The sequence below is a fragment of the Sinohyriopsis cumingii genome, unplaced genomic scaffold (genome assembly GCF_028554795.1).
Source record: "Sinohyriopsis cumingii isolate HCF-2022 unplaced genomic scaffold, ASM2855479v2 utg000309l, whole genome shotgun sequence".
Classification (NCBI taxonomy): Eukaryota; Metazoa; Mollusca; class Bivalvia; order Unionida; family Unionidae; genus Sinohyriopsis; species Sinohyriopsis cumingii.
Window position 1 is genome coordinate 454,128 of NW_028315887.1, and position 25,271 is coordinate 479,398.

At 35.6% G+C, this 25,271-nt stretch overlaps 1 protein-coding gene across 2 annotated transcripts in view; it reads right to left on the reverse strand.

Annotated features, from left to right (window-relative positions):
• The window catches only part of LOC149774360 (uncharacterized), a 70,862-nt gene that overhangs the window by 25,081 nt on the left and 20,510 nt on the right, over positions 1-25,271 (reverse strand). For both annotated transcript variants that reach the window (XM_089945377.1, XM_089945376.1), the window contains 6 exons: positions 17,195-17,217; positions 16,754-16,895; positions 15,218-15,279; positions 14,761-14,826; positions 9,165-9,245; positions 7,944-8,075 (listed from right to left, as the gene is read on the reverse strand). In XM_089945377.1, the coding sequence (XP_089801503.1) occupies positions 7,944-8,075; positions 9,165-9,245; positions 14,761-14,826; positions 15,218-15,279; positions 16,754-16,895; positions 17,195-17,217 (506 nt within the window). The remainder of the gene's footprint in view (positions 1-7,943; positions 8,076-9,164; positions 9,246-14,760; positions 14,827-15,217; positions 15,280-16,753; positions 16,896-17,194; positions 17,218-25,271) is intronic.

Here is a 25,271-nt window from a genome sequence, read left to right on the forward strand (position 1 = left end):
GATCGAGCTTGTCATGCTCATGATGTTGCGTATAAAAGCAATGATCTACAACATAGGCATATTGCAGATGTGAAATTAATTCATGCGCTTGATTCTATAAAAACTAAAAATATCAAAGAAAAATTAGCTAATTGGTTAGTAAGATCCGCGATGAAGGGTAAATTAGCGCTAGGTGCTGGTAATATATAAATGGAATCGATTTATTATTCACCAATTGGATACTTGAAGGGTAAAGCAGCAATTAGTAAACTCGCTGATGCAGCAGCGGTTAAACATTCTACTGCTAAAGCGTAGTTATCCAAACAGGCAATATGTCAAATTTACCTACCACTACCTAAGCAAATTCGATTTGCACATTTTAGTGTCAGTGTTCCTAATGAAGTTCATCAAGCTGATATTCTGTTTTTACCATATGCTACTGTACGTAGAAAAACGTACAAATACGCGCTAACCGTTGTTGATGTTCCAAGTAGATATAAAGAGGCAGAGCCGCTATCAACGAAAACATCATCTGAAGTATCTGATGCGTTTAAACGAATTTATCAACGAGGACCATTACGATGGCCACAACTATTACAGGTTGATCCTGGCAAGGAATTTCTTGGTCCAGTATCATCGTTGATGAAACAACATAATACCAAAATACGACGAGGGCATACTGCAATTCACCGTGATCAGGCAATTGTTGAACGATTTAATCGAACACTCGCTGAGCGGTTATTTGGATATCAATACGCGAAGGAATTGATTCAGAATAAAAGATCTCGTGAATGGGTTGCAAGATTACCAAGCGTGATAGCTGCATTAAATAATGAGATTACTCGAACGACCAACATGAAACCTGTTAATGCAATTACAAAAAAAGAATATACCAACACAACGAAAAGATATTGAAAAACAAAAAATATTGGGTGATGTTACAGTCAGGTATTTATACGAGCCCGGTGAACCTGAAGGTGGTAAAAAAAGAGCGAATGATCCTATCTGGAGTGTTACCACACACAAAATATCCACTGTGACAAGATCTTCAGGTAGACCCGCAATCTACAGACTGGATTCAGCTGCTCCTCAACGTGGATTTGTACGTGAACAATTACAGATAATTCCCGATAACACACAATTACCACCCAAATCACTTAACCAGCACTGGTGCCAGCGCCGCGACGTCGATTACATTCAAGGCAGGTCAACATGATATTTTCTCGTGTATGACCAAGATTGTTATTTTTTCTATCTACGGTAAATTGTCTTGGATCATTTTTTAGATACCGCCATAACATTATACAATTACAACTTGCACAATGATTATTCTGTTGTTGTTTCAGCGCATTAATAAAATCAACATCAAGATCAAAATCGCCTTTGTTTTTCTTATCACACTGTTTATAATCAGATAATTCTTTTCTTATTATATCACCGTCAACATCATCATCACTAATCACTGACGAGTCCATGACGATTCGTCTCAATTGAGATATTTTTCTAACTCGAGACACTGCAAGATAAACCAAGTTCGACCATTCGATACGATCATCAACGATCCAAACAACTGTATCAGTAATAGTTAATCCCTGAGATGAATGAATCGTCATCGCGTAGCCAAGCGTCCACGGGGATTTATCAGCACGTAGAGCATCTTCAACAACATCAACATCAACTGTGATAATATCATTCAACACAAGATTCTGTTTCCTTGACTCTGTCAAGTGTCCTGGTATATCAACGTCGATATTTTGCCGTCGCGTATCTGCTGGTCGATAACATAACGGGACTGGGAACGTTGGAAACTTTTCTCGTTGTAACTGAAATAACTCCCGTTGAAGTGTATCACGAACTATCTTTCTACTTGCAACTATCAAATCGTTTGGTCGCCACATTTGTAGAAAGTCTTTCATGGGTGTTTCTGAAATTATTTCACGCATTACTTCACATTGAATTTTATTCGGTTGTAGTCTGATTAATCTTTTAAATTCCTTTAACGTTGCATCAAGTGCTCTATGATCATCAGATACTTCTTCGAAGTGGGCAACGAAATTTTTCAGCCAATCATGTGAAGATGGTCCAGCTACGGGTGGTGGTTGACCGTGATCGCCGCACATTATCACGGCAGTATTTCTTGTAAGTAACCAATCAATAAATATTTTTAAAGTTTCTAGCGGTACAGTGCATATTTCATCCCATATTATGATCCTTGGAATGTATTTCTCGCCCATCCTTAAAGATGTCCATGTATCACCCTTCCATCGGAAAAAGCTATGATAAGTACATGATTGTACTCCTCGTTGTTTCATCTCTCGCGTGAGTCTATGTGTGGGTGTTAGCACAATCATATCTGAATTCTGAAATAGTTCGATAGTTCGAGTGGTTTTACCAGAACCGCCAAGTCCGTTTAGATAAACCGTTTTGTGTCTAGTTATTGGATCGTATACCGATGGTAACAACGAAGTTGTCGACGATTGATATTTTTTACAGTAAATATCTTTAACCGCAACATCAGCGGATTCTGAATAATCGAGCATATATTCCTTTTTTATTCTCCACGAACCCCACGATGCATAAGTGTCTATGTTTAATCTTTCCAACAGTATTGAATGTTTTTTACTTATATAAAACGAATCCGTGGCAACTCTGACGGCATGCGTAGAAACCTTATTTATCATCGATAATAGGTTTATTGAAACATATGCGAGCATCGATGATCTTAAATGAGTATACTGCGGTGACTCACCGTCCATGTAGCTCACAATTGTACCTAGTTTATTTCCATTTGACAAGAAAGCTGTTTCTCGACTTAGAAACGTGTTCTTGTTCGTTGTATCAGCGATTATAAAATCTAACTCAGCATCGTCCATGATCAGTCTTGTACAATGTCGTCTGTTATCATATGCTCCTCCTTGTGTAAACTTGCCGATTATTTTTCTACCAAGATCTTTTGAATCAGTTTCATCAGAATGTGGTAACCAAACATCGGTTTGTTTTCGATATGATATAATTGCTTCGCTGATCGTCAGCGATATTAACATCGTACAATCAATCATATACCGTAATAGTACTATTGGTGTCCACATTTTTTTTGAAAAATGTTTTCCAAACCAAACATAACAAATTGGATGAAGTCCTTTAGACATTTCGAATGACTCGATACGAGCAAATCCAGTCAGGTCGAAATCCGGTAATGGTCCATTTATCGATACTCGCGTCATTTCGTGCGTCGGATGACCGAATCGCTCAAAATACACAGAACAATCTCCGTATCCAAGAAAACTTCCGGGATAACATGTAACCATATCAACTGAAATAACATCTCTATGATTGTATTTAGTATTCCATAACACGAGCCCGTAAGATTGATTTTTCACGTCATCGCAATAATGCAGAAATGATCTATTTGTCTAAGCGATACGCACAAGTGCCCAAAATGATTAGGGACAACTGCAATATGTTGATATTTCGTTATGTTCACGATCATGACCTTGCAAACATTCAATCCACCTGTTGTGCCGTAAATTACTCATGACATGATGTTCGGAATATGCTCGCGGAAATTAATCGGGAGCCATATAGGTTCGTCACCATCAACCTGAATAGTGGACCGCAAAAATATCGTACGGGTTTGGGTGTAGATTTGTGACCCAATTTAACGATCACGATGATTATAAACAATGATGAAAACAGAGAAAGTTTTACTTGAAGAAAACTTGTCACACATGTTTAATTGGCGGCAGACCCCATATAAAGAACTCGCATTGGGTTTCAACGAAACGTTCGCGACACTTATCACTCTATCACACAATCTGGTAAAGACGGCCCAACAAGTCAAGGATATCAAAGAAAACCAAGACATAATACCTTTCGGCAATTAAACACTTAAGAATGAAGAAATTCAGGGAAGACCTAATTGCGATAGTGATAAATGCCCACAAATATGGACAAAACGTCTTCAAAGCTCAGTGGCCCAAATATGTATTTATGGAGCTTAATAGGGAAAATAACTGTCAGCAGGAGGTGGAATCTCTTTGAAGCTGTCTACGATGCATTTAAGACGGAAAAAGGTGATCGTGGAACTGAATTGTAGCAACAATATCGATATAAATACTCTCAACCCTCAAAACAGTTTTATTCGCAGTTATGATCGTCCAAATATAATGAAAGCATTGAAACCTCCACCAAAAAAGAAACTCAGACGGAAAAGGAATTCACATGTGTAACCGCCAACCAGTAACAGGTTCACCAACTTGCGGTCGGTCGGAAATATTTGATGGGGTCGGTTAGCGCGTTAATATGCGCACTCTGTAAAGATATCGATTGTGTATGTAACACGATAATGAGAATCTGTAAATGAATTGTGGGTTAATCGGAAGGGGTCTAATATTCAATGAGGCAGTCTGGGGGTCTAGACTAGAAGAATATATCAGTGCTCTTGTCGGACGTTGGAGCAACCTATTTAGTAAAATTGTAAAAGAAGCTGTTCAACGACGTCTAGACGATAACATACACCAATCCCAATACGTTGATTGCAAATTTGATGAAGGGAATATCCAAAAAGGGATCAAATGAAACCAATTATTTATAAAATAGAAACTAAAGTTTAACCTTGGTTCGTTTCAAAGACGTATTCTGTCCGCATTGAACATGGATTGGTGTGTGTTGCGAGATCTAAGCGTCCGAGATTATCAGTAGCATTCGTACCAAGATACGGTCCGCAAAGAACGTGAGTTAATATAATTACACATGCATGACACGTCTGAATATTTTATATCGTGTGAGACCTTCTTGGAATCGAGGGAAAACTTGTACGTATCTACAACGGTGTCAGTTAAGGCGACAATGTCAAGTTTGGCTTTGTCAACAACGGCATCATGACGTTGTTGAACAGCGCACGATATGTCATCGACAGAAAGAAAATCAAAACATGATTGGACAACGTTGACGTTGCCACCACAATTCTTTGACTTGCCAGATAGAGCAAAGATTATGCATGCCACTCCAACCTAGTGCTGACGGTGCTGCTATACTAAGTCCAGACCAAATTAAAAAGCTGCATTCAGTCAATGTCGTTGACAGCCTCGCGAAAACCAATTATTTTCATGTGAAATTCCTGTCAGTTCTATACTTAACTTTTGCAGAGATGCCCACAAAGTTTTTTGAGCCAATTATACAGTCATGTTTACCCGAAAGGGCAATGACAATCACGCAATTTGGAATGATGGTGGTTTCGCTAATTGTGTAAATGTGTTGTCATAATTAACATTATGGATCCATCATAACCCCACCAATGTCCACAGAAATGTGTTTCTCGTCATTTATGATGTCCAGAGGTTTATCAAGTTTGTCTTTTCTAGCATTCACTTAAGACTCTATATAAAGAGACGTTCAGAGAGATTTTTCATGGTATACAAGTATCCAAAATGGTATAAGTGCACCAATACACGTGTTTACGGAATTTGAAATTATTAATCGATTGACCTACAGGCAACCCCATAGTGTAATATTTCACCATTTTAAAGTATCTGAACTTTCTCTGCGGTTAAGATGTCACCGCAAACCCTCTGCATAAAGTTGCTTCATTGGGAAGTAAATCAGGTCGCACGCACATATCACAAGCTATAGTCGTACATCTGCAGAGAACAAAAGCATCGAGAATTGGTAAATAAATTTCAGCAAACCGAGCGTGCAGCAGACAATAGGGTTCGATCCATGAGGGGCAAATATCATGGGAAACTGGAAGAGGTGTAGGGACTGAGAACCGTGCTCGATCATACCAACCCCAAATTCCAAAGTTGGTACTATTGGAGAGTAATTAAATAGTGTGCTGTGCGCACATTAATAAAGTAGTCGTACATGTCCGATGATGTCTCAGATTCAATAAAATCAGTCAATCAGTCTAGTATTTAATCTCAAAGTGGTCAACTACAAATGACAGTATCGGCAACAGGTTGTATATTGCGCTAATCAATCTGGTTAGGATGGAGCTCATCCTACACTGAATGGAGGAGTTAGACCTCCTTCCTGAGATTAAGTGATCAATCCAAAGGAGATGTACGCGGTTTAGAATAACAAAAGGTCTCCTAGCGAATTAATCTGAGGACGAGAATTAAACGATGAAGCAGCAGCAACAAAATCGACAGTAACAGAATCAGACATAGCAGTACTAAAAACAAACAGTTGACTGGGGAAATGGAAGCAAAAGAGTATTTCTTCACTCTGTTGTTGTCCACAGACCCCTAAGGCAACAATAAGTGGTGAAAGAGATTCTCATATTTTGGCGCCGAATAATGATAATTGATTCAGGTCCTTCATTACAAACGCCCTTCTAAGGATCAAACCACCGATTATTTCAGTACATATTTCAGAATGACGATACTAATCAAACATTTCCATGTTCTTTGCTTGTGTTTATATTTGTGGTTGTATGCGTTTGTGTGTTTGCATATGAAATTAAATGATGTACCTCATCTTTTAATTTGCATGTGTGGTGGTGGATGGCGATAATTAGTGACCTTATCGTAATCTACACCCTTCCCTCCTCAGTTTCTTTGTAAGTGTGGGTATAAGTTTTTAAGGACGCGAGTGTTTCAGTTTAAGTGGGAGATAGTCATCACATATCCTTCTTATATCATAGTGATCAGTACATACATCCCCTTCTTTACCAGAAACAATTTCATTGTAAATGTGGTTGTTTGTCTTTAAGAGTGCATGCTGGTCTGTAAGAATAGGTGTTACTAAACTTGTCCTAAACTATCATACCCTTTCCTGCATATACGAACTTGTACAGGCGGAGTTTGTAAGAATGTGTGATGCATTGTAAGGGCGTGGGCGTTGGATTATAAGTGTAAGTGTTTGGATTGTAAATATGGATGCTTGTCTAACTCAAGAGTTTTTATGCAAGAATGAGTGCTTGACTTTAAGACTGAATCATTGTTCCATTTATTCCTCTTTTTCTTCCTTCTAACTCTTCGCCACAATCTTCAACTCATTATTAATTTACATAATGTCACCTACCATCCAATCATTATCAAATTTCCATTCACCCTCATAGCTATCTATCATGCTCGATTCCCATAAACCCTTATAGTGACCCAAAATGTTTCTTTTCCGCAGATCACCATACCAGCCTTCAGTATTTAATTTTCATAGATCCATATAGTGGTCCAGAATGTTAAGTTCCATAGACACTCCCTACTCTCGCTGTAGAGACCCCTAATTGTAATATTTCATAAACCCGCATAGCGATCCATAATGCTACATTTTCATACGCCTTTTAGGCTTGGCGATGTATAATAGGCTCCCTGTTCCCTTCCTGCATCTTGTAACAGGTGAATCGGGACAGGAGCTCTGATGTGTATTTGGGCAAGTTACTTTACTCAATTTGTATCTGCACTAAATAACCTCATTGTTTGCTGTTTCGAAAAATAGCACCCAAACTGTGCGAACACCAGAAGCATAGTGGCCAAAAAATGTAAATTGATAGTAATCACACGTCAACCCATAATGCTAAATATGTATTACCACCTCACCATAATGTTCACTTTCGTTCTCCAATACCTTTCCAAATGTCCCTATTAAATTTTAATTTATCCAATACCGACTAAAATCAATTACCCCTATAATTGCTAATACCTTGCTCAGAAGAGATATCTCATAAATATATTTGGCAAATATAATTATAATATATCGGTGTTTCTTAAAGAACTAATGTTTTTCCTGTGTAGATTAAAATATTAATATGCATTAGATACACACAAAAGATGTTGGTTTTCTAAAACAATGCTTTGGGGGGGGGGGGGGCAATGCTAGTGAACATTGCATAAGGACAGAACACGACAACCGAGTTCAGCATGCTGACTATCAAACTACACGACTTCTCCATTGTATAAATCAAATGTTGGCTACATAAATATATCTAGGATGCATTAAGTACGCCTACATGTATGTGATACTACCTTAATGAATACTTTCCTTTGCCATCCAAACGCTTTTTAAACTCTTTAAACTGATCTCGAGACGTCTGGATGATGTTTTCCATTAGCTCATCAGCCCGTCTTGTGATTTCTGCATTCTTCAGCTCGTGACTTCTGGAAACCAAGTAGTAAGAGCAGTAGAAGTATATATTAATCATCATGACGATGTTAATAATAATGATAATAATCATAATAATAATAATAATAATAATAATAAAAATAGTAATAAACAGCTAAAAGTGCTACTAGAAGAAAAACAACGTCAACATGTAAGCAGTATATTATTGCTAATCTAATCATTTTACAAGCAAATTTCTTGTAAAGGCGTAAACATCTGCAGTATTAATATCAAGATATTGGATAATTCTTTATTTGAGATAATATATATGGATCGAAATGTTAAGACACGCACACTCAGGCAGACACATATAGATGCTTGCAGTACTAAAGTGTTATACAACATGGAGTGAGAAAACCAAGCAAAAATTAAAGCTTTAATGCTTTAGTAATATTAGCTTGCACCCAGAATTGCTTACCTCTTTCAAGTATAATAGCTGCTTTTCTAGGTATGAAGTTATGTCTTATATATTTTTCTGTTTGTCATTAGATGTCTTCGTTATCCTATATAGTTTGTTTCTTTTTGCCAAAATATAAATATGTATTGTTATACGCTTATCAATCAGTGTCTTAGTGTGTGTATGTGAACGATGTAGGTCAAGACGTATTGAATCAAGCAGGTGTATGTATTAGAAGCGTTTGTGTCACAATATAAGTGTGGGGGTTCTGGGGGTTTGCTTTACCCTTTTGTTTCTCTCGAAACTTCTTGGACGCTTATCAACATCTAGGTGGCTGGCAATGTGTGTGTGTGTTGATAATTGAGAAACCAAAGTCAGAATCACTACTGTATTCACAATCGTTGTGCATTCACTGTCCTAAAAGGGATATTAATTGACGTTTCTAAAATTTACAGTGACTTTACTTTCTCAACGTTGAAAATACCATCCTGTTCGTACATCCCACAATTTCAAGAAATGTCATTTGCAGTTGTTTATGACATTTAACGACGGCAAACGCCATTTTGATAAATTTCAAAATGCATCATTTAAACGTACTATGACTACTAATGATGATGACAATACTGATAACCATGATGATGATGATGACAATAATATCGTGACAATAAAAATGCTGTAGGTGACCTACTGTGTCTCCTTTTTAAGTTTGCGTGTCAGCGCTTTAGTTTTTTTCCTTTCAGCTTCAAGGTCATCAGAAGTTTCTTTTTCTCTGAAACATTATCAGGTGTGTAATTTAATGTATCTAAAAAAAGATCACAGAGAAAACATATCGATCTAAATATCTCGTTATACAGAATAAAGTGAGAGTAAAGGTTAATTTATGTCAATAACATGAATGATATCCTGCATATTCACAAGTGTTTTAAAATAAAGTAAAGGCATTCGGCGCATGAATCCAAAAATGCTTGACAAAACGTGTAAGATATTTTTCAATTAAAATATTAATATGTTACAATCCTGTATAATAAGAATAACGATAGGAATGCCAATTTGACATTACACATGCTGAAAGATATAAAATCCTATAATCTGCGATGCCTGAATGTTATGATGATCAGCAGTTAAAGAAACCATTGATACACATTATCGAATATCAGGATATGTTGTGATCACTGATCGAATGGAAATCAATTTGTTTGGATATTGAAATAGTTACTATTTTTAATTCCTTATCCCTGAACAACCGATGCAGCCATTACTAACTGCAGATTTCTGAGTAAAGTTACAGGATCTGAAGACAATCACATTAAATGAAGATTCCTGGAATCATATCAGTGTTGCAACGTTCTGGCCCGAGTTAAAGAATATATTGTTCTTTGTGTACATGTAACTTAATCGTAAGTTATCAGACAAAAAGAATGAATTTAAAATTGTACATACGTGGATTCATGGTGGTCCACTTATAATTTTTAACCGTAAAGACACTAAGGATGTCATTGACGAAACTGGCAAAGGAATTGAAACAATTCACCAACTCTGCTTGCAAGTTTAATTTCATACTTCCCCAAACATACCATTTTCATGATCGAGTTACATACCAACGTCTAAGTATGTTCTGTCTACGTCAGTTGTAAACGCTAAAAAATTATGACAGCTGACGTTTAGTATGGACGCTCGCGTCCAAGTTATATCCCGCGAGTGACAACAGAGACCAGCCGCGCCAGTCACCTTACAAACGATATCTAACTTTGGTAATACGTCATTTCCGTTGGAGGTTACCAAGACCGCACTAAAACGTTTGAAGAACATAATCCCAGTGTTGCTCTTAATGTGTACTTTTGAGATAACATTTTTTATGCGCTTTCATTATCCCCACATGTACTAAACACAGACTCGCATGTCGCATGATCGAACCGAAATTGATCTGTTGTTGCGAAGCAGCATAAATGGTTCAGAGTTGCGATCTCATACTTATGGATAGAGAAAAAATGTAAAACTTTTTCCAGACAGACGTTGCCTCCATTTATTTTATTTAACACCCAACAGATGCCTGACGACAACAACTTGTACTGCGGTGGAAATAGTGAAAAGAAGCAGCTTACAATGACGCCAGAACCATGCAAAACCAATTTGAAATTTATTGCGGTGCAACGTAAACTGAAACTTTCGAATGTGATTTACACGGAATTTGAATGTTTAAATGTCCCAACCCTCGAGGGTTATAAGAAATAACACGCAAGAGGAGGAACGCATTCCACGCATTCTACTACATTGTAGCAGACAAGAGAGGGAAAAATGGGCCACCATTATTGTATACTGCTCAGGACTCAGCTTAAATGTTCTTAAATCGCTACAGATTACGGTGAAATGGATCCGAAAACATCTCCACTCGCCCACAGACATGATCATAACCAGTGAGTTCTCTGCCCCCACTTATTCATGGATATTTGACACAGCGCATGCTTCATAAAGCTGCAAATTAAACGAAGTTGAACATGAATTCCTGTAGTGTTTTTTTAACCTGAGTGGATATGATGCACCTATACGCGTCATGTCCAACACGTTAGAAAAACAAACGACGTTTAGATTCGGACATCTGCAGTTTATGGATTTGACAGGAAGCGAAAACGATCGATTAAATATTATAAGTTGATATGGTACCGCAAAGCCTGCCGAGTTATAGTTGATAATAAAGAAAGTAGTGGATCCCTACGAGTACATGTGTACCTTGGCGAATATCACATACTGTATTTATGCACCGATGTGTTTGTGCAAGTGGATGTCTTTAAGATCTTTGAAGAGACAACCAAGTGCGACCTCACGTAATACTTTTCTTCCACAGGATCGGCCTGTAATGCGTTGCTGTCAAAAACCAAGGTGGAGCTGAAACTGTTCATTGATATTGATATGCATCTGTTTGTTTTGACGTGGTCGTCGTGGCGAGATTTCATCGCTATGATAGAGATAACAACCGAAAAGTGAATGGATACGATCTTGGGTCCCCGAAACTTTATATTTGGTACCTGAATTCTAACAATCTTAGCTGGTGGATAATGATGTTGATTCAGGGTTTTAGTGGATGATCCCGTGGAAATATCGCTTCTCATAAACATAAATGAGTACGTTAGTAACAGTGATATCGAATACTTATTTGAAGTTGACCTGGAGTATCTAGACGAGCTTCACAAAAGCCACACAGAATATCTGCTAGAAACGGAAGTGATGTCGGTGCCTCGCGAGTGGTTTTCCACATATTGCTACACAATTGTGGACAAATCTGGACGAATTTTATTGTTTTGATCAAATTTGTTACGAATCTTCCCCATAAAATCAACGATGTGAATTCTCACACACAGCAAATCATATCCGTTCGGAAACATCGGATAAGAGTGAATCGTTGTGCCAAGGTGAGATTGTCTCCGCTTGACATCAAACGATGGATATTCTTTGACGGAATCACTATGTACTCGTACGGACACCACGCGATTGTCAATCAACTGCCGATTGATATGCTAGCGCATTGGCGTATCAATGAATTCATACGTGAATGTATTTAGGTGCAAATGGAAGCAATTTTTGACAATGTTAATATTGCCACGACGATTCTCGAACTCGCCAGATATATCAAAGATTATTTGAGATCAACCATGTTTGAGGTTTTTGTGTGTGATTCCCCTCAGTCATATATTCTGTGTTCTACCGGGTTATTTGCAACGTTATGTTCAGGGCCAAACAGCAGTCACGCTACAAAGAAAGTGTACTATCAGAGATGCAAGTTGGCATGATGCAGTACCGCTGCTGATAAAGTTGTGCTGACATCATTGCCAGTATAGATGTCTGAGCTAACCCCTTCACTGGCCATAGAAGGTTGTTTGCTGTCATTTGTGAGGTCTGAATCTTGTCGTTTCCAGCGCACGCCACAGATGCGCACCCAAGAAGTGATATTAAGGGACAGTTTATATAGCAAATAATTATGCAACATGGTCTCAACGCATGAAAACAAGTGTCCGTGCTGTTTCCAAATATGGATGGAGAAAGTGAACAATACAAGCGTGCTATCCGTGATATCCAACAAACTAGAAGTATAAGTTGTTTCTTTGCGGTTAAACTCACATCAAGAACCATCCCAAAAACATTTGCTTAACGTCGATGACAATCACGCATTAAAAATATTTACACAGTTCTGCAAATTTTCCAACACAACTTTCGTACGTTGCACCCAATTTATTAATTTGTATCGCACCACCTGGAATTATTTCAACAGTATGTGGTCGACATTTACTTTCCTGCACGTGTAGGTCGATCCAGTCTCTCCGAAAAACCTAGTGTCAACCCCACCCCCTTCATAGATGATTAGGAATGCATTGTCGTAATCATTTCCGGCAAATTTCTGTTTTTGAAGGACACAGGTTGTCAAATAATGTTCCTTTGTGCGCCTATGTAAAATTCATAGAATGTTCTCAAATTTGTCATTGAACATGTCACGTTTTCAAATTATAATGTCTTTTCATGGAGTTAAGTTTGGATTGAGTCCAAAGCAGCTTGCGAAAGCCGACAACTCAACATGAAACGATTGTGTAGTTAAATTAAGGCTCTCACCAACAAATATAACTTTAATGTCCCTATGCCGCTATCCCAAATAAAACTTGATCACCGTGTTGCCGCCAAAAAAAGAACACTTCGGTGACATTAAAATTATCTAACGTAGAATTGATACAGCTGCAAAAGACCAGTGGAACATTTGCATTCCTCTCAGCAATTTCAGCGCTCATAACAGCTACTGAGGTTGTAAAATCAGCTGGGTTACAGGCTTTTGGAATTCCATCGGACTGTGAAAAAGGCTGTTGGTGGACAACATTAATGAACGAATAAAAAGAAAAGGTCTTTGATTACCAGGGGCAACTCGCAGAATACACTCTGGCAGAGAACTTAGACTACACAGTAAGACTCGCATAAAGTTCAACCGTTAACCATTGCTTACTTACTCGCGATGACAAAGTAAGTCAAGCAATTTTTGTGGAATAAACTTTCGCCAGTGATTCTCAATGTACGGGACCCTTTGGATAGCATACGTTGTATACTCAAACATCTATTATAGTTTGATTCGTGAGGCCATGCGCCACCTATTGAAGTTGATGCTTATTTAATTCGAGACGGAACAATTTGTTTACCGCTGTTTTATTCAGCTCTACCGTTATAAATTCGGCTGGATGGGCCACTAGGTGGACATCTTGTTGTTGACGCGTTGCATATACTTGCTTCCTTAAGACCAACATAACAAGCTCGTGTTTATTTTACCTTGTCACTTACAAAGCACACTTAAATACATGAAATACATTATTAACATTTACGGACGTTACTCAGCTCGACTCGGCATTGATGTGGGTCTGAGCAAGTATGCTATCAAAGCAAATTTGACTGAATGTGGAAGATAGGTTTTTGCTGACGTTGACATGGGAAATCTTGTGAGTTTTGAAGATCGAAGTTGACTACTTTAAACGTCTAACATGGTCATTTAAGATATTGTTTTGAGGCTTAGTTCGATTTTAAAAAATATCTGTTTGAGATCAGTTAATACTGGGGAATTAAATACTCTGGTAATATCATTTACTTTTATCAAACACTATAAAAATGCAGTTATACTAAAACACCTGACCATATCATTTATGGCTGCTCATATATGCATGGGTACATGACTCATATTTGTAATCAAATAAATAATAGAGACAGAGGCAGAATAACTCTGACCAGGTAACCAAATTTTAGCAAAAACATTATCTACATTATTGGCTAGAATTAAATAAAGAAAGGAGATACGCTTTAATCATATAGTGTCTTACGAAAAGGGTCATAGTGACAGAGGACCCAATAATACATTTTATCTTGAGGTAACCAAGGGTAGTTTCCGTGCCCGGGGTAGCTAATTCGCACGCCTTCAATGCCTTATTGATAGATAGCAGCATACGTCATCAACCAGCTCTGGCAAAATCGTAATTCAAGGCATGTTTAAGAAGTATTCATATTAATTTTATTATCTGTTATATGGTCAGTAATTTAAATGTTTGGACATGTTTATTTCATATATGAAGGAATGGTGTTGAAAAAAGAAAATATTATATATTATGTTCGGAAACGCAAATGTGATGAATAAATGTGAACATTGTTCTTGTGTGAAGTTTAATTTTTTACACATTTAATGCAATTAACAGCTTCTAAATGTCTACATTAGAGCTACAATGGGACTAATAATGCTCAATACGTTTAGAAACGAAGTGCATACATACCGCCACTCTGAACTCTTCATTGCACTATAGTACCGTTCTGAATCACGCTGTAGTGTCTGAATATCTCTATAATGAGTGGAAAATGCTGTTTGTTAGATAGATGTCTACAATAATAACATGGATAATGACACACTGCTGTGAAACTATACAATTTTCGAAACAAAATAAGTATTGGAAAATTATACATTATATAGTATGAAAATTAAAATTACTTTCCAAAAGTAATATTACGCAGAAAATGCAACAAAAGAGACATCCGGTCAGAACATACTTGAAGTCATCTATTAATCGAACACTCATTGACACACCCAAATTCTGTAAGGATAATATCCAGTATATTATAAAATCTAATTCATTACCCAACACAGTTACGGCCGAAATGAATATTTATAACCGTTATATATTGTGCACAGATTAAGATGTATGTAATTTGTGCTTTTCTTTTCTCTGATAGTACTTTTGGAGAGTCTCATTCTCTTCCAGGATCTTGGATATGCTGCACTCGTCTGCTGAGGTGGTCTGTTGTGTAAAAAATAGAGAAATTAGAGGACAGAGGTAATTATCATACAGCAACTGTGTTGCTTACGAAGCATGCATTACTTTCCAATATTACATTATGTAATAGTGTTCTGTGACGCAACAAATATATTCGATAAACCATGAAGGCAAATATATAAACCAACCGAATTTTAGATTCATTTCACTATGCTTTACTGTGGGATTCCAGCATTAAAATAACATTTTTAGTCATATGAAAACTATAATATTACATGTGTTGTCATTTTAAGCACCACACGCAAAATACAGACAGTAGAGAGAAGATGACGAACACTCTATTGGAGCTTATGGAATCCGGTAACAATTAGTACTTCCAGTTCAGTACTCTTGCATGTAGTTCTAGTCAATTTTTAGAACAATTTTCCTCTCTCATTTTGGTGGCGATATAAGAGTTTTATTTATGCATTTTTTGTAGGGATTTAAAGGTAATTGTTTATTCTTGAGAAAATGAGGCCAGGGTGTTGTTGTCTGTATGTATTTCGGCGACAGTGCACAGTGAGTAATATGGCCTTGGTGATGATCCGGAAGTGAAATACGTGTTCTGTTTACAGTCCAGCATCTCAGACAAAATGCAAGAAAACCTTTGACAAGAACTTCACCGTGAAGTCATTTTTGAAGGTATTTTAGATTAACATATTTGTATTGATTGTCACACAGTGGAAAGGTCAGTACTGAGACACAAATGTAGAGAACATTTAGTAAAATTAATTGTGTTCTCTGTCCTGTCATTAGGAGGATTTACTGGCCATTGGAATAGAACTTATTTCCGAGTACCTTTTGTCTTGAATGTTTTAGCATTTCATTTAAAAGAAATATATAACTACTAACACTAAGTTTACTCTTCGGTTGTCTATATCGAAAACAATTAAGATAAACTTCCCCCTCTTGTACAATATTTGTTCTTTATAATAAAATCTGTAATTCTAAAGCAAAGCAAGAAATTAAAAAGGTCGTTTGACCAGAGAGGAAGCCAGAACAGCTTACAACATTATAAATGTCCTCGTGAAGAACACAATAACATATGTTTAGAGGGAATTCAACACAAAACTCTGAGGAATAAAATATGGTGGATGTAACAAAGCATGCTTCAAATGAAATTGGTTAAGTTGTAACGAACGTGACCTGAAGATTTCTAAGGAATCAATATCACATCAGATTTAAGAAAAGGGACAAATTATATTCTGTATTCGTACCATGTTTCGAAATAACTCAAACGATAATATAATCATAGTTAGAATTAATTATATTATAAAATATACCTTTAGATGATTATTTACAGAATACAGAATTAAATATGTATCTTTCTGTCTTTTCTCAAAAGTAAATCATGTGCATATTATCCGGGATTTTTTTTTTGTATGGTGTGTTTGTTTTCTAAAGAACATAATCAGATCTCATTTTCCAAATATTAGGTGAGAAAACATTGCAACGTTACCTGTCCCTGACCAGAATCAAACAGTTTGATATTCTGAATCGCCTCTTCTATCCAGGGAGCACTTATATCAATCTCCAAATCTGGTGGAGGGGAGAAAGAAGTCCCCATAACTTTTTCTGCTTTCATCTTAACTGTCTTGTGACTAAACAGATTTGAAGAAAACAAATTTGTTTAATTTTTGAACAAGTGTAAAGATACATTTGTAGCTACATTGTAACAAACTTGTTTTTAAAAAATTCTTTATCCAACCGAATATATATATATATATATATATATATATATATATATATATATATATATATATATATATATATATATATATATATATATATATATATATATATATATATATATATTGCATAAAATGTACTATATTATATTTAAACGTGTATCAGGTGACAACTAACTCCTTTATCTTCAGTGTAAATATAAGATTAATACCTTTCTTCCACTGGTACGCACAGCTGAAATGAATAAATACGACATATTATATATATATATATATATATATATATATATATATATATATATATATATATATATATATATATATATATATATATATATATATATATATATATATATATATATATATATATATATATATATATAGTTTGTATTGCTGACGAGAAAATATATGAATCATACAATCATATAGTGAATATTTTCCATAATGTAACCTTTATTTAATTAAGGTATTCGTTTTTTACAAATATCTATTCACAAGAGAATATTAAAATCCATTTGCTTTGAAGTCTCATCAAAAGTTTAATTTTGACTAATTTGTCTTCATGACAATTGCAAGAAATCTCTGTTGAAAACGCTTTTCCTTATGTAATGAAATGATATGATATTACCACGACCCTACAAATATAATCCTATATTATAACTTTCGTCTAGTCCCATTTATATTTTTAGCAGAAAGCTTCGAAACAAAACCTAATGTTTATTAAATCGTACATTTTCAGCATTACACTGGGAAGCGAACCAGTAAGTGATTGCAAGCATTAAAAACAATTCTGATTAAAAATGTCAATAACTTGTCCCTGATTTATGTGGACTTAAAATAAGGCGTATAATTCGCAATCTTTCGAGAAAGAATTGCAATCTCTTCTTGATACACGTGCTTTTGTGTAACAAGAAAATATTATTTAAAGGTTTATTTGAAAATATACTTTCTCGATACCTTCATTCTCACCTAAATATTTACAGAAAATTCGTTTACAGTGCAAAACTGTATTTTCTCTTGGTCTTTTTACAAACGTTATTACTGAAAAAATAAATGAAAGAGGAGAATAATAATGGTTTAACAGGTGCAACTGCCTTTTAACTTTACGGATACAATGAATGGATATTTACACCATTAAGTAAATGAAAATGTTCGGATGTCATATGTCACATGTAACATAACTCACTATTTTTATGTACACCGTCATAGGACAATATGAAAGAAACATTATGAAATGATCGATGACATAAAAGATGAAAGGCATGAATATATGGAGGAAAACTGTATTATTCATTTGAGATATATTTCTTAATCAAACATGTTTTAGTTGTTAATGCATTAGTATTTTAAAACTATATAGCTTATGAAATTTACACTTTTGCTTAGAGAGTTCAGTTTATATAAGACCTGCCTAACGTTGCATATACGGCTGTTGGAATATATATCGTAACAGTGAACATGGACGCACACACCCTCCCCCGAAATCATAACGCAAATACAATTTACCTCGTTTACGCACCGAACTACACAACTAACTCTCCCGACCGTGACGGACTGACCCCCCACCCTTGCAAAAAATCCTTCGGGTGCCCATGACAGTGAATAACATCGGTAGCAACTTGAGATCAAATCCAGAGTCAATATTTTTTGTTCAAATATTAATGTTAATAGTCGCAGTTGAAATTTATGCTTCTGTCCCAAAATTATCAAGACTGTTGAAGTATGTGGTGGCTATACATATCGTTAAGGAACAGCAATAGCTTTAATATAGCATTCTCAATTTATATTTATGTACAGGAAATTTAATATTATGCATAACATAAAGTACAAATAAAGGAAACAGAGAAGCTGTTATATGTATGAGATTAGTACAGCCTTCTTTTTCTCGACAGTAAATGTTCCATTATATTTTAGACTGACATCCCGGTAAAAGTTTGAATACATAAAGAATATCCAGGGTTGTTATACAATATGGTATTTTCACGAGTGGTGACAGCTATCTGTGAAAATAATAAATGATCCCACTTCACATGCAAACTATTTTCTTAAATCCAATAAAACAATAGATTTTATTTTTATTTTGCATTTTGTGATGAATAAGAGAAAAATATACAAAACAAAACTTAGGATTAAACAGTTTTATATATAATACATCACTACACAATTAATCACATTAATATAAAACATTGTTCTTGCATACAGAAAACTCAAATTTAACTCCAGAAGCTGCATTCAAATAAATATCATAATTTATGACAGGATATGCAACTCCAGTTTTAATACAACACTCGATTTATAATTAAAATCGACCAAAAGACTAAACTCAATGAAATGTGAGTGCATGGTAAGTACAGTTACAATATCAACATCTAATTCCTTTATAATGTATCAATTTATGAAAGATGTTTATAAAATTTAATTCAGAGTCACTACTGTCATAGATAAAGTTCATCCGTTTGATCCGATGTGGTCCTTTTGAGCTAAATGTCTGTGATTCATGGAGTATACACGTAGGTGCTGACGCTGATTGACTGCCAAATAGTCTTGTGGGCGATGAATGTTCTATCTGTTGAGATAATTGCATGAAGTGCTTTAACTGCATGCTGTTTTGTTCATTATGGAAACAAATAAGGACTCCATGATGTATTGTGTTATTACTGATCAGATGACTTAGGCCAGGGAATATTTCGCAATGTTCAGAGTATTCGGGTTCAAGATGCCGGAGGTCAAAATATTGGATTCTGTACACTTTGATATATTCCCAATGGAGAAAGTGCTTGTGCGTTGTGAAATACCCCTTTATGCTGGACTTTGAGGTTACATCAGCTAGTAAAGACATTTACGCTATTGTCCTAAGACATTTGTTCTATCTCGTTTGGGGGAATGTTCTAATCGATAAACTTTCAAACAAAATGTTTCCTCACGCTGTACGATTTAAACTGGACTACTTTTTATGAAAAAAAATTATGAAGTTGGCAGCTAATGTTTTCTCTGGAAGAAGCTTGCAATTAAATCGGACACAATGAAATTATACTAGTGGATCTAAAAACTTTGTCAAATTTCGATAGCAGAAGGTGGCATATTATTATTATGTTGTCCATTCATATCACCATGTCTGTTTATAATATATTTGAGGGCGGTAGCAGAACAATTATAAATATGATGTCAAAAAATTTTACGCCCTTGATCATGTCCATAAATAGATAACCTTCTATGAGTTTCAGGCCATTACATCAAAATATTTCAATTTTCTAGACACTTGCAACCTTTACGGAAAAAACACTGTTGGCACAATTAGGCGAAAACCAATTGTGGTAAAAAAAAAGAAATAAACTTTTTTACACATATTTATACACAGATTTTTTAATTTTCTAATTAGTCCTTTAGGCCATTGCAGAAATTTTGAATTTTTATATATCTTTTAGGCCATTGCAGAAATTTTGAATTTTTATATATCTTTGAAACATTTGGGCAAGGACCTTTTACTCCAAAAGCTCAGCGCTAGTGTGCAAAAACATTTGCATGGATCAGCTAGGAATTTAACTTGTCAAATGTTTTGCGTTTCATTTTAAATATATGAAATGAAACTATTCTATTTTGTTTCAGAATACTATATAAAGGTAAGGAATCGCTTGTCGACCAGATTACTTCTTCTTTAAGCTATTATGCTACACAGTGTACTGTTTTCGTGAGCATTTCTTCTATTCGATCAATTTCGATAATTGATAATTACGTGATTAATTGATAGAAAAATGGGGAGGTCAGTTTCTAACATATCTGCATGGTGTTTTCTCCTGCAAATTTACATACTCTCTGGCAGGTATTTGTTTAGCACAACAAGAGCCTTTCGTCGGGCTGATCTCAAGACCTTTGTATCTGAGCCAACTCTTGCTTTTGTTTGCCTCTTTTGTGAGTCAATTATGCAATTATCGCCAGTTTCAACTTGTTTCGGGGAATGTCACTCAGCACATTTCCTATAATCCTTGGCCAGTCTTCATTCCAAAGTGATGAACACATTTCATCCACATACATCTCTGAAGAGAAGAAAGAATGTAAAGACCTATAGCTTCTGCTTCAGAGACTGGATCTGCCATCTTTGGTTTGTTGCCATTTTCAATGAATTCAAGCTACATTTGAAACCAGATAGTTGTTTTCCCTCAAACGTCCTTCAAAGAACGAACAAGAAAATGAACGCTGTTTTGTGAGTTCATAGTCTGAACCATCGTCCTTCCTTACACTCAGAAGAAAAGCAGCAAGATATTTGGAGAGTTTCTCTGGTAGCATTGCATATGAGAGTCTAAGCTCTACCTCCTATTTCAGGTACTTTTCTAAAATGAGTAATAGCACCATTCATTTTCTTCTTGGCGCTGATCTATTTTGCTGATTCATAAACAGTTACTTCTAGCATTACCATATTTCAAATTATTAAAAACAAAAAAAAAAACGACACTCTGCACATACCGATCACGAAACTGTACAAGGAATGTTACGACTCTATGGTCATAAAGTAAGTTAAAGAAAGACTCAAAACCAACACGTTTTGTAAAACTTAGCAAATAATAAATTTATCAAAGTTATAAACTGAAAATGTCAGAGGAAATTACAGTATTAGGACCTGAATCCACAAAATAATCCTTAAAAGATCTATTCAAGTAAAAAAGAATCGAATGTTCCAAATTAATTTCAGACCCTTGAATGAACTGGTTTACCAACAGTCCTGGTGTATCAAAAGAACATTTCCAGAACTCATTTTGCATAGTTCACAAGTCTTGGAATACTATTTTAGTTCCATTTAGGGCACTTTGTAATTCCAATGAATAATGGAAACAAATGATTCCTCTCAAATAATATCTAAACAACATTAAAAAGCCTGAAGAGTGATGTTACGATATGAATATCAGAAATAAGGCTGTCACAGAATTAGGCGAAAAGATAACTTGGTTTTGCCATAGAACTATTTGACTATTTTTCGTTGTACATACGTACAACGTTATCTTGGGTGAATAAGTGTTTTTTCCAGGTAAGCGACTAACATGTACCTAGCCAGAAATTACTTGTGACAAGGAACATGAATAACATGATATGCACGGGTATTCCACCCTGACTTTTGCTCACTATCCAATGGATTTAAGTAAGGGCGATTTCTAAAACCGACACTGGTCGTTCTGGATCACGTCAAGGAGTGTACGCTCTCTATTGTTCTCCAGCCATAGGGGTAAGTGTTAAATTTACATTTCATTTGATATGCGAAGCTTATTCGGTTTGTAATGTCTTATCGCGTAATAATGCATTTATTTGAACTTTGAATTACAAGTCATTATTAAAGGTTAAAGTATTAGTATATATCTAGAGATTTTACAGAAACTATTATTATGACCAATTTGGTTTTATTGTAGCTGATGGTGAATGTGACAGATTTGTGACTATCACTGTGTGTGTAACTGTGAATATGACTAGAGCTGTCTGAAGCTGTCTAAAGCTGTTTTTGAGCTGTCTGGAGTTTCCAGAGAATTTAGGGCTGCTTGCTGTCGATACGTACGTACGTATGTATGTATGTATGTATGTATGTATGTATGTATGTATGTATGTGTTCATAAGATTGTTTTGAATCTTAGTTGTGTTCATAAGGTTGTTTTGATTCTTAGTTGTGTTCACAAGGTTGTTTTGAATCTTAGTTGTGTTCATAAGGTTGTTTTGAATCTTAGTTGTGTTCATAAGGTTGTTTTGAATCTTAGTTGTGTTCATAAGGTTGTTTTGAATCTTAGTTGTGTTCATAAGGTTGTTTTGAATCTTAGTTGTGTTCACAAGGTTGTTTTGAATCTTAGTTGTGTTCACAAGGTTGTTTTGAATCTTAGTTGTGTTCACAAGGTTGTTTTGAATCTTAGTTGTGTTCACAAGGTTGTTTTGAATCTTGTGTTCACAAGGTTGTTTTGAATCTTGTGTTCACAAGGTTGTTTTGAATCTTAGTTGTGTTCACAAGGTTGTTTTGAATCTTAGTTGTGTTCACAAGGCTGTTTTGAATCTTAGTTGTGTTCACAAGGTTGTTTTGAATCTTAGTTGTGTTCACAAGATTGTTTTGAATCTTAGTTGTGTTCACAAGATTGTTTGAAGCGTATTTGCAGTCCATGAGTTTTCTTGGATCTGTACTTCATATTGATTTAATATTTTGGTTTATTTTCAATGTGTGAATGTTGTGTAGAGTGATTTGAGTCAATCGTATGTTGAGAGCGTGAGAGAATCATTGTATTTTTATATCATATATTTCTCTTAATTCATTTCATAAATTTCCATCTTTCACACATTGTTTATCTTATTCATTTAGTCCAAAGTCCCACTCGGTTTCTATTCTGCGACAAAGGCTGACTAAAATTTCCAGCTTTATACAAGCATAAGGGGTGAAAACGCATTTGCTACGACTAGCTACATCACCTTTTGCACATACACCACCTCGCAAAAGAGCCCACCTGGCATAACCTATCCAATGGAAAATAACTTACCTCTTCTAAGAAACCAACTGATATAACAAGATGAACTGAGTCGGGGTCAGATTATCACAATGAAGACACTAAAAATGATAACGAATAAAATATATTTATTAATATTTGATTAAAGATGGAAATCCTACACCAAACTCGTGAGCATAACTTACAACACTGGATGTTTTATATGCAACGAATTAAAAAGCTGACATAACGAAAATTGAAACTGTTCCTAACTTTAAAGAACTGAAACGAGATATTTTAAAAGAATGCTCAACAATAATGATTGAACTGAAATTAAACCAAAATTCAGCACAAAAACAATGATTATTCACTCCAACAATGAATTATGATCACGGTTTTACTAACTGTGAAGGGGCAAATTTCTGGCGATCTAAGAAGAACACATTAGTTGAGACCAGAGAACAATTAATTAGATTTATGGGAACAGGCGCGTAACAAATCGCCATACTGCCATGATCGGTAATGTCTTTAGAGGAAGATTTTTATTCTTAATTAAGCCTCTGTTTATACAGCAGCAAGACAGACTATTACGGACACGGTCAACTTTGACTTCATGGTAACAATTGAAATATCGTAGAAGCTCTGTGACTATCAAACTACCAGGTCAAGCTGACTCCGACTTTGGCGCCTCTGAAAAGGGCGGCAGAGATATTTGGTTCTGATTGGTTACGCTAAAGAAGGGGCGTGTTTCCCCCACAACATTTCCTAGGTTTTAATATCGACACATCAAAAATTGTAATTAGTTTAAGCTTTTCCTGCAAGAAGAAACACAGAGAGGACACCAGGGAATTCGCAAGAAATTATCTCGTAAAAAAAAAACTGTTGTCCAAAGGGGACTGTCGTCGAAAGTACCCGACGAACTAATTTGGCTATTAGAGGTTGGAACGTTGAAAACAAAGGTAGTTTGACAATCCCATGTAATTTGTTGATGCTATATATAATGCTTTGCTGAATTTTTTACTTGTATTTGCATGAATCTTTTTTCTACATTCGTATATCAATTTGCTTTATGAAGTATAACTGTGTTGAGTTTATGCATAGATAGTCGTTCATTAATCTTCTTTAGATAAGTTTGACGAATGAATTGTTAGAATTTGTCGTCTTGTTTGCATAAGAATTAGGTTCTAAGAATTTAATGCATTACATTAGTTAATATGATTATGAGAATCCGTGTGAATTCATCGAATTTAGATGATTTCACGTATGATTAAGAGTAAGTGTGTATTCACTAAAATGACGTAGTAATTCATTTAATATATCTCATTTATTCGCTTGTGTAAATTGAGGCTGACTTAGAACCGCTAAGCCTCGTGTGGAGTGATGTGTGATGTTAATGTGTGACGAATTAGCCATTCGACTAACTAGGGTCATTGTAGGACATGTGGAGGCGAATGTTAGCATCTGTTTAGCACGATAGGAAGATCTGATAACGAGGGAGGGGACAATGCAAAATCCCCTGTATCATAAATAACAGACAATTTAGGTTGTCTCTATTTAGATTTATTTAAAAGGGAGAAAATAGCTCCTGAGACGTATAATCCTGTGACGCAATCATGCGACGTATCAATGCTGAGAAATATACTGAGAAGTTTAGAGAGAAGTGTTGTGAGACGTATAATCCTGTGATGCAATCCTGCGACGTATCGATTCTGAGACGTATTCTGAAAAGTATCTTCCTGAGACCCAAGGGTCTGAACAGCGACAGTAGAAGCGGAGTGAACTGAACGAACAAGTTATGCAATCGTACAAGGTATTGACTTCGATTGTTTCCTCGATCCTATGATGA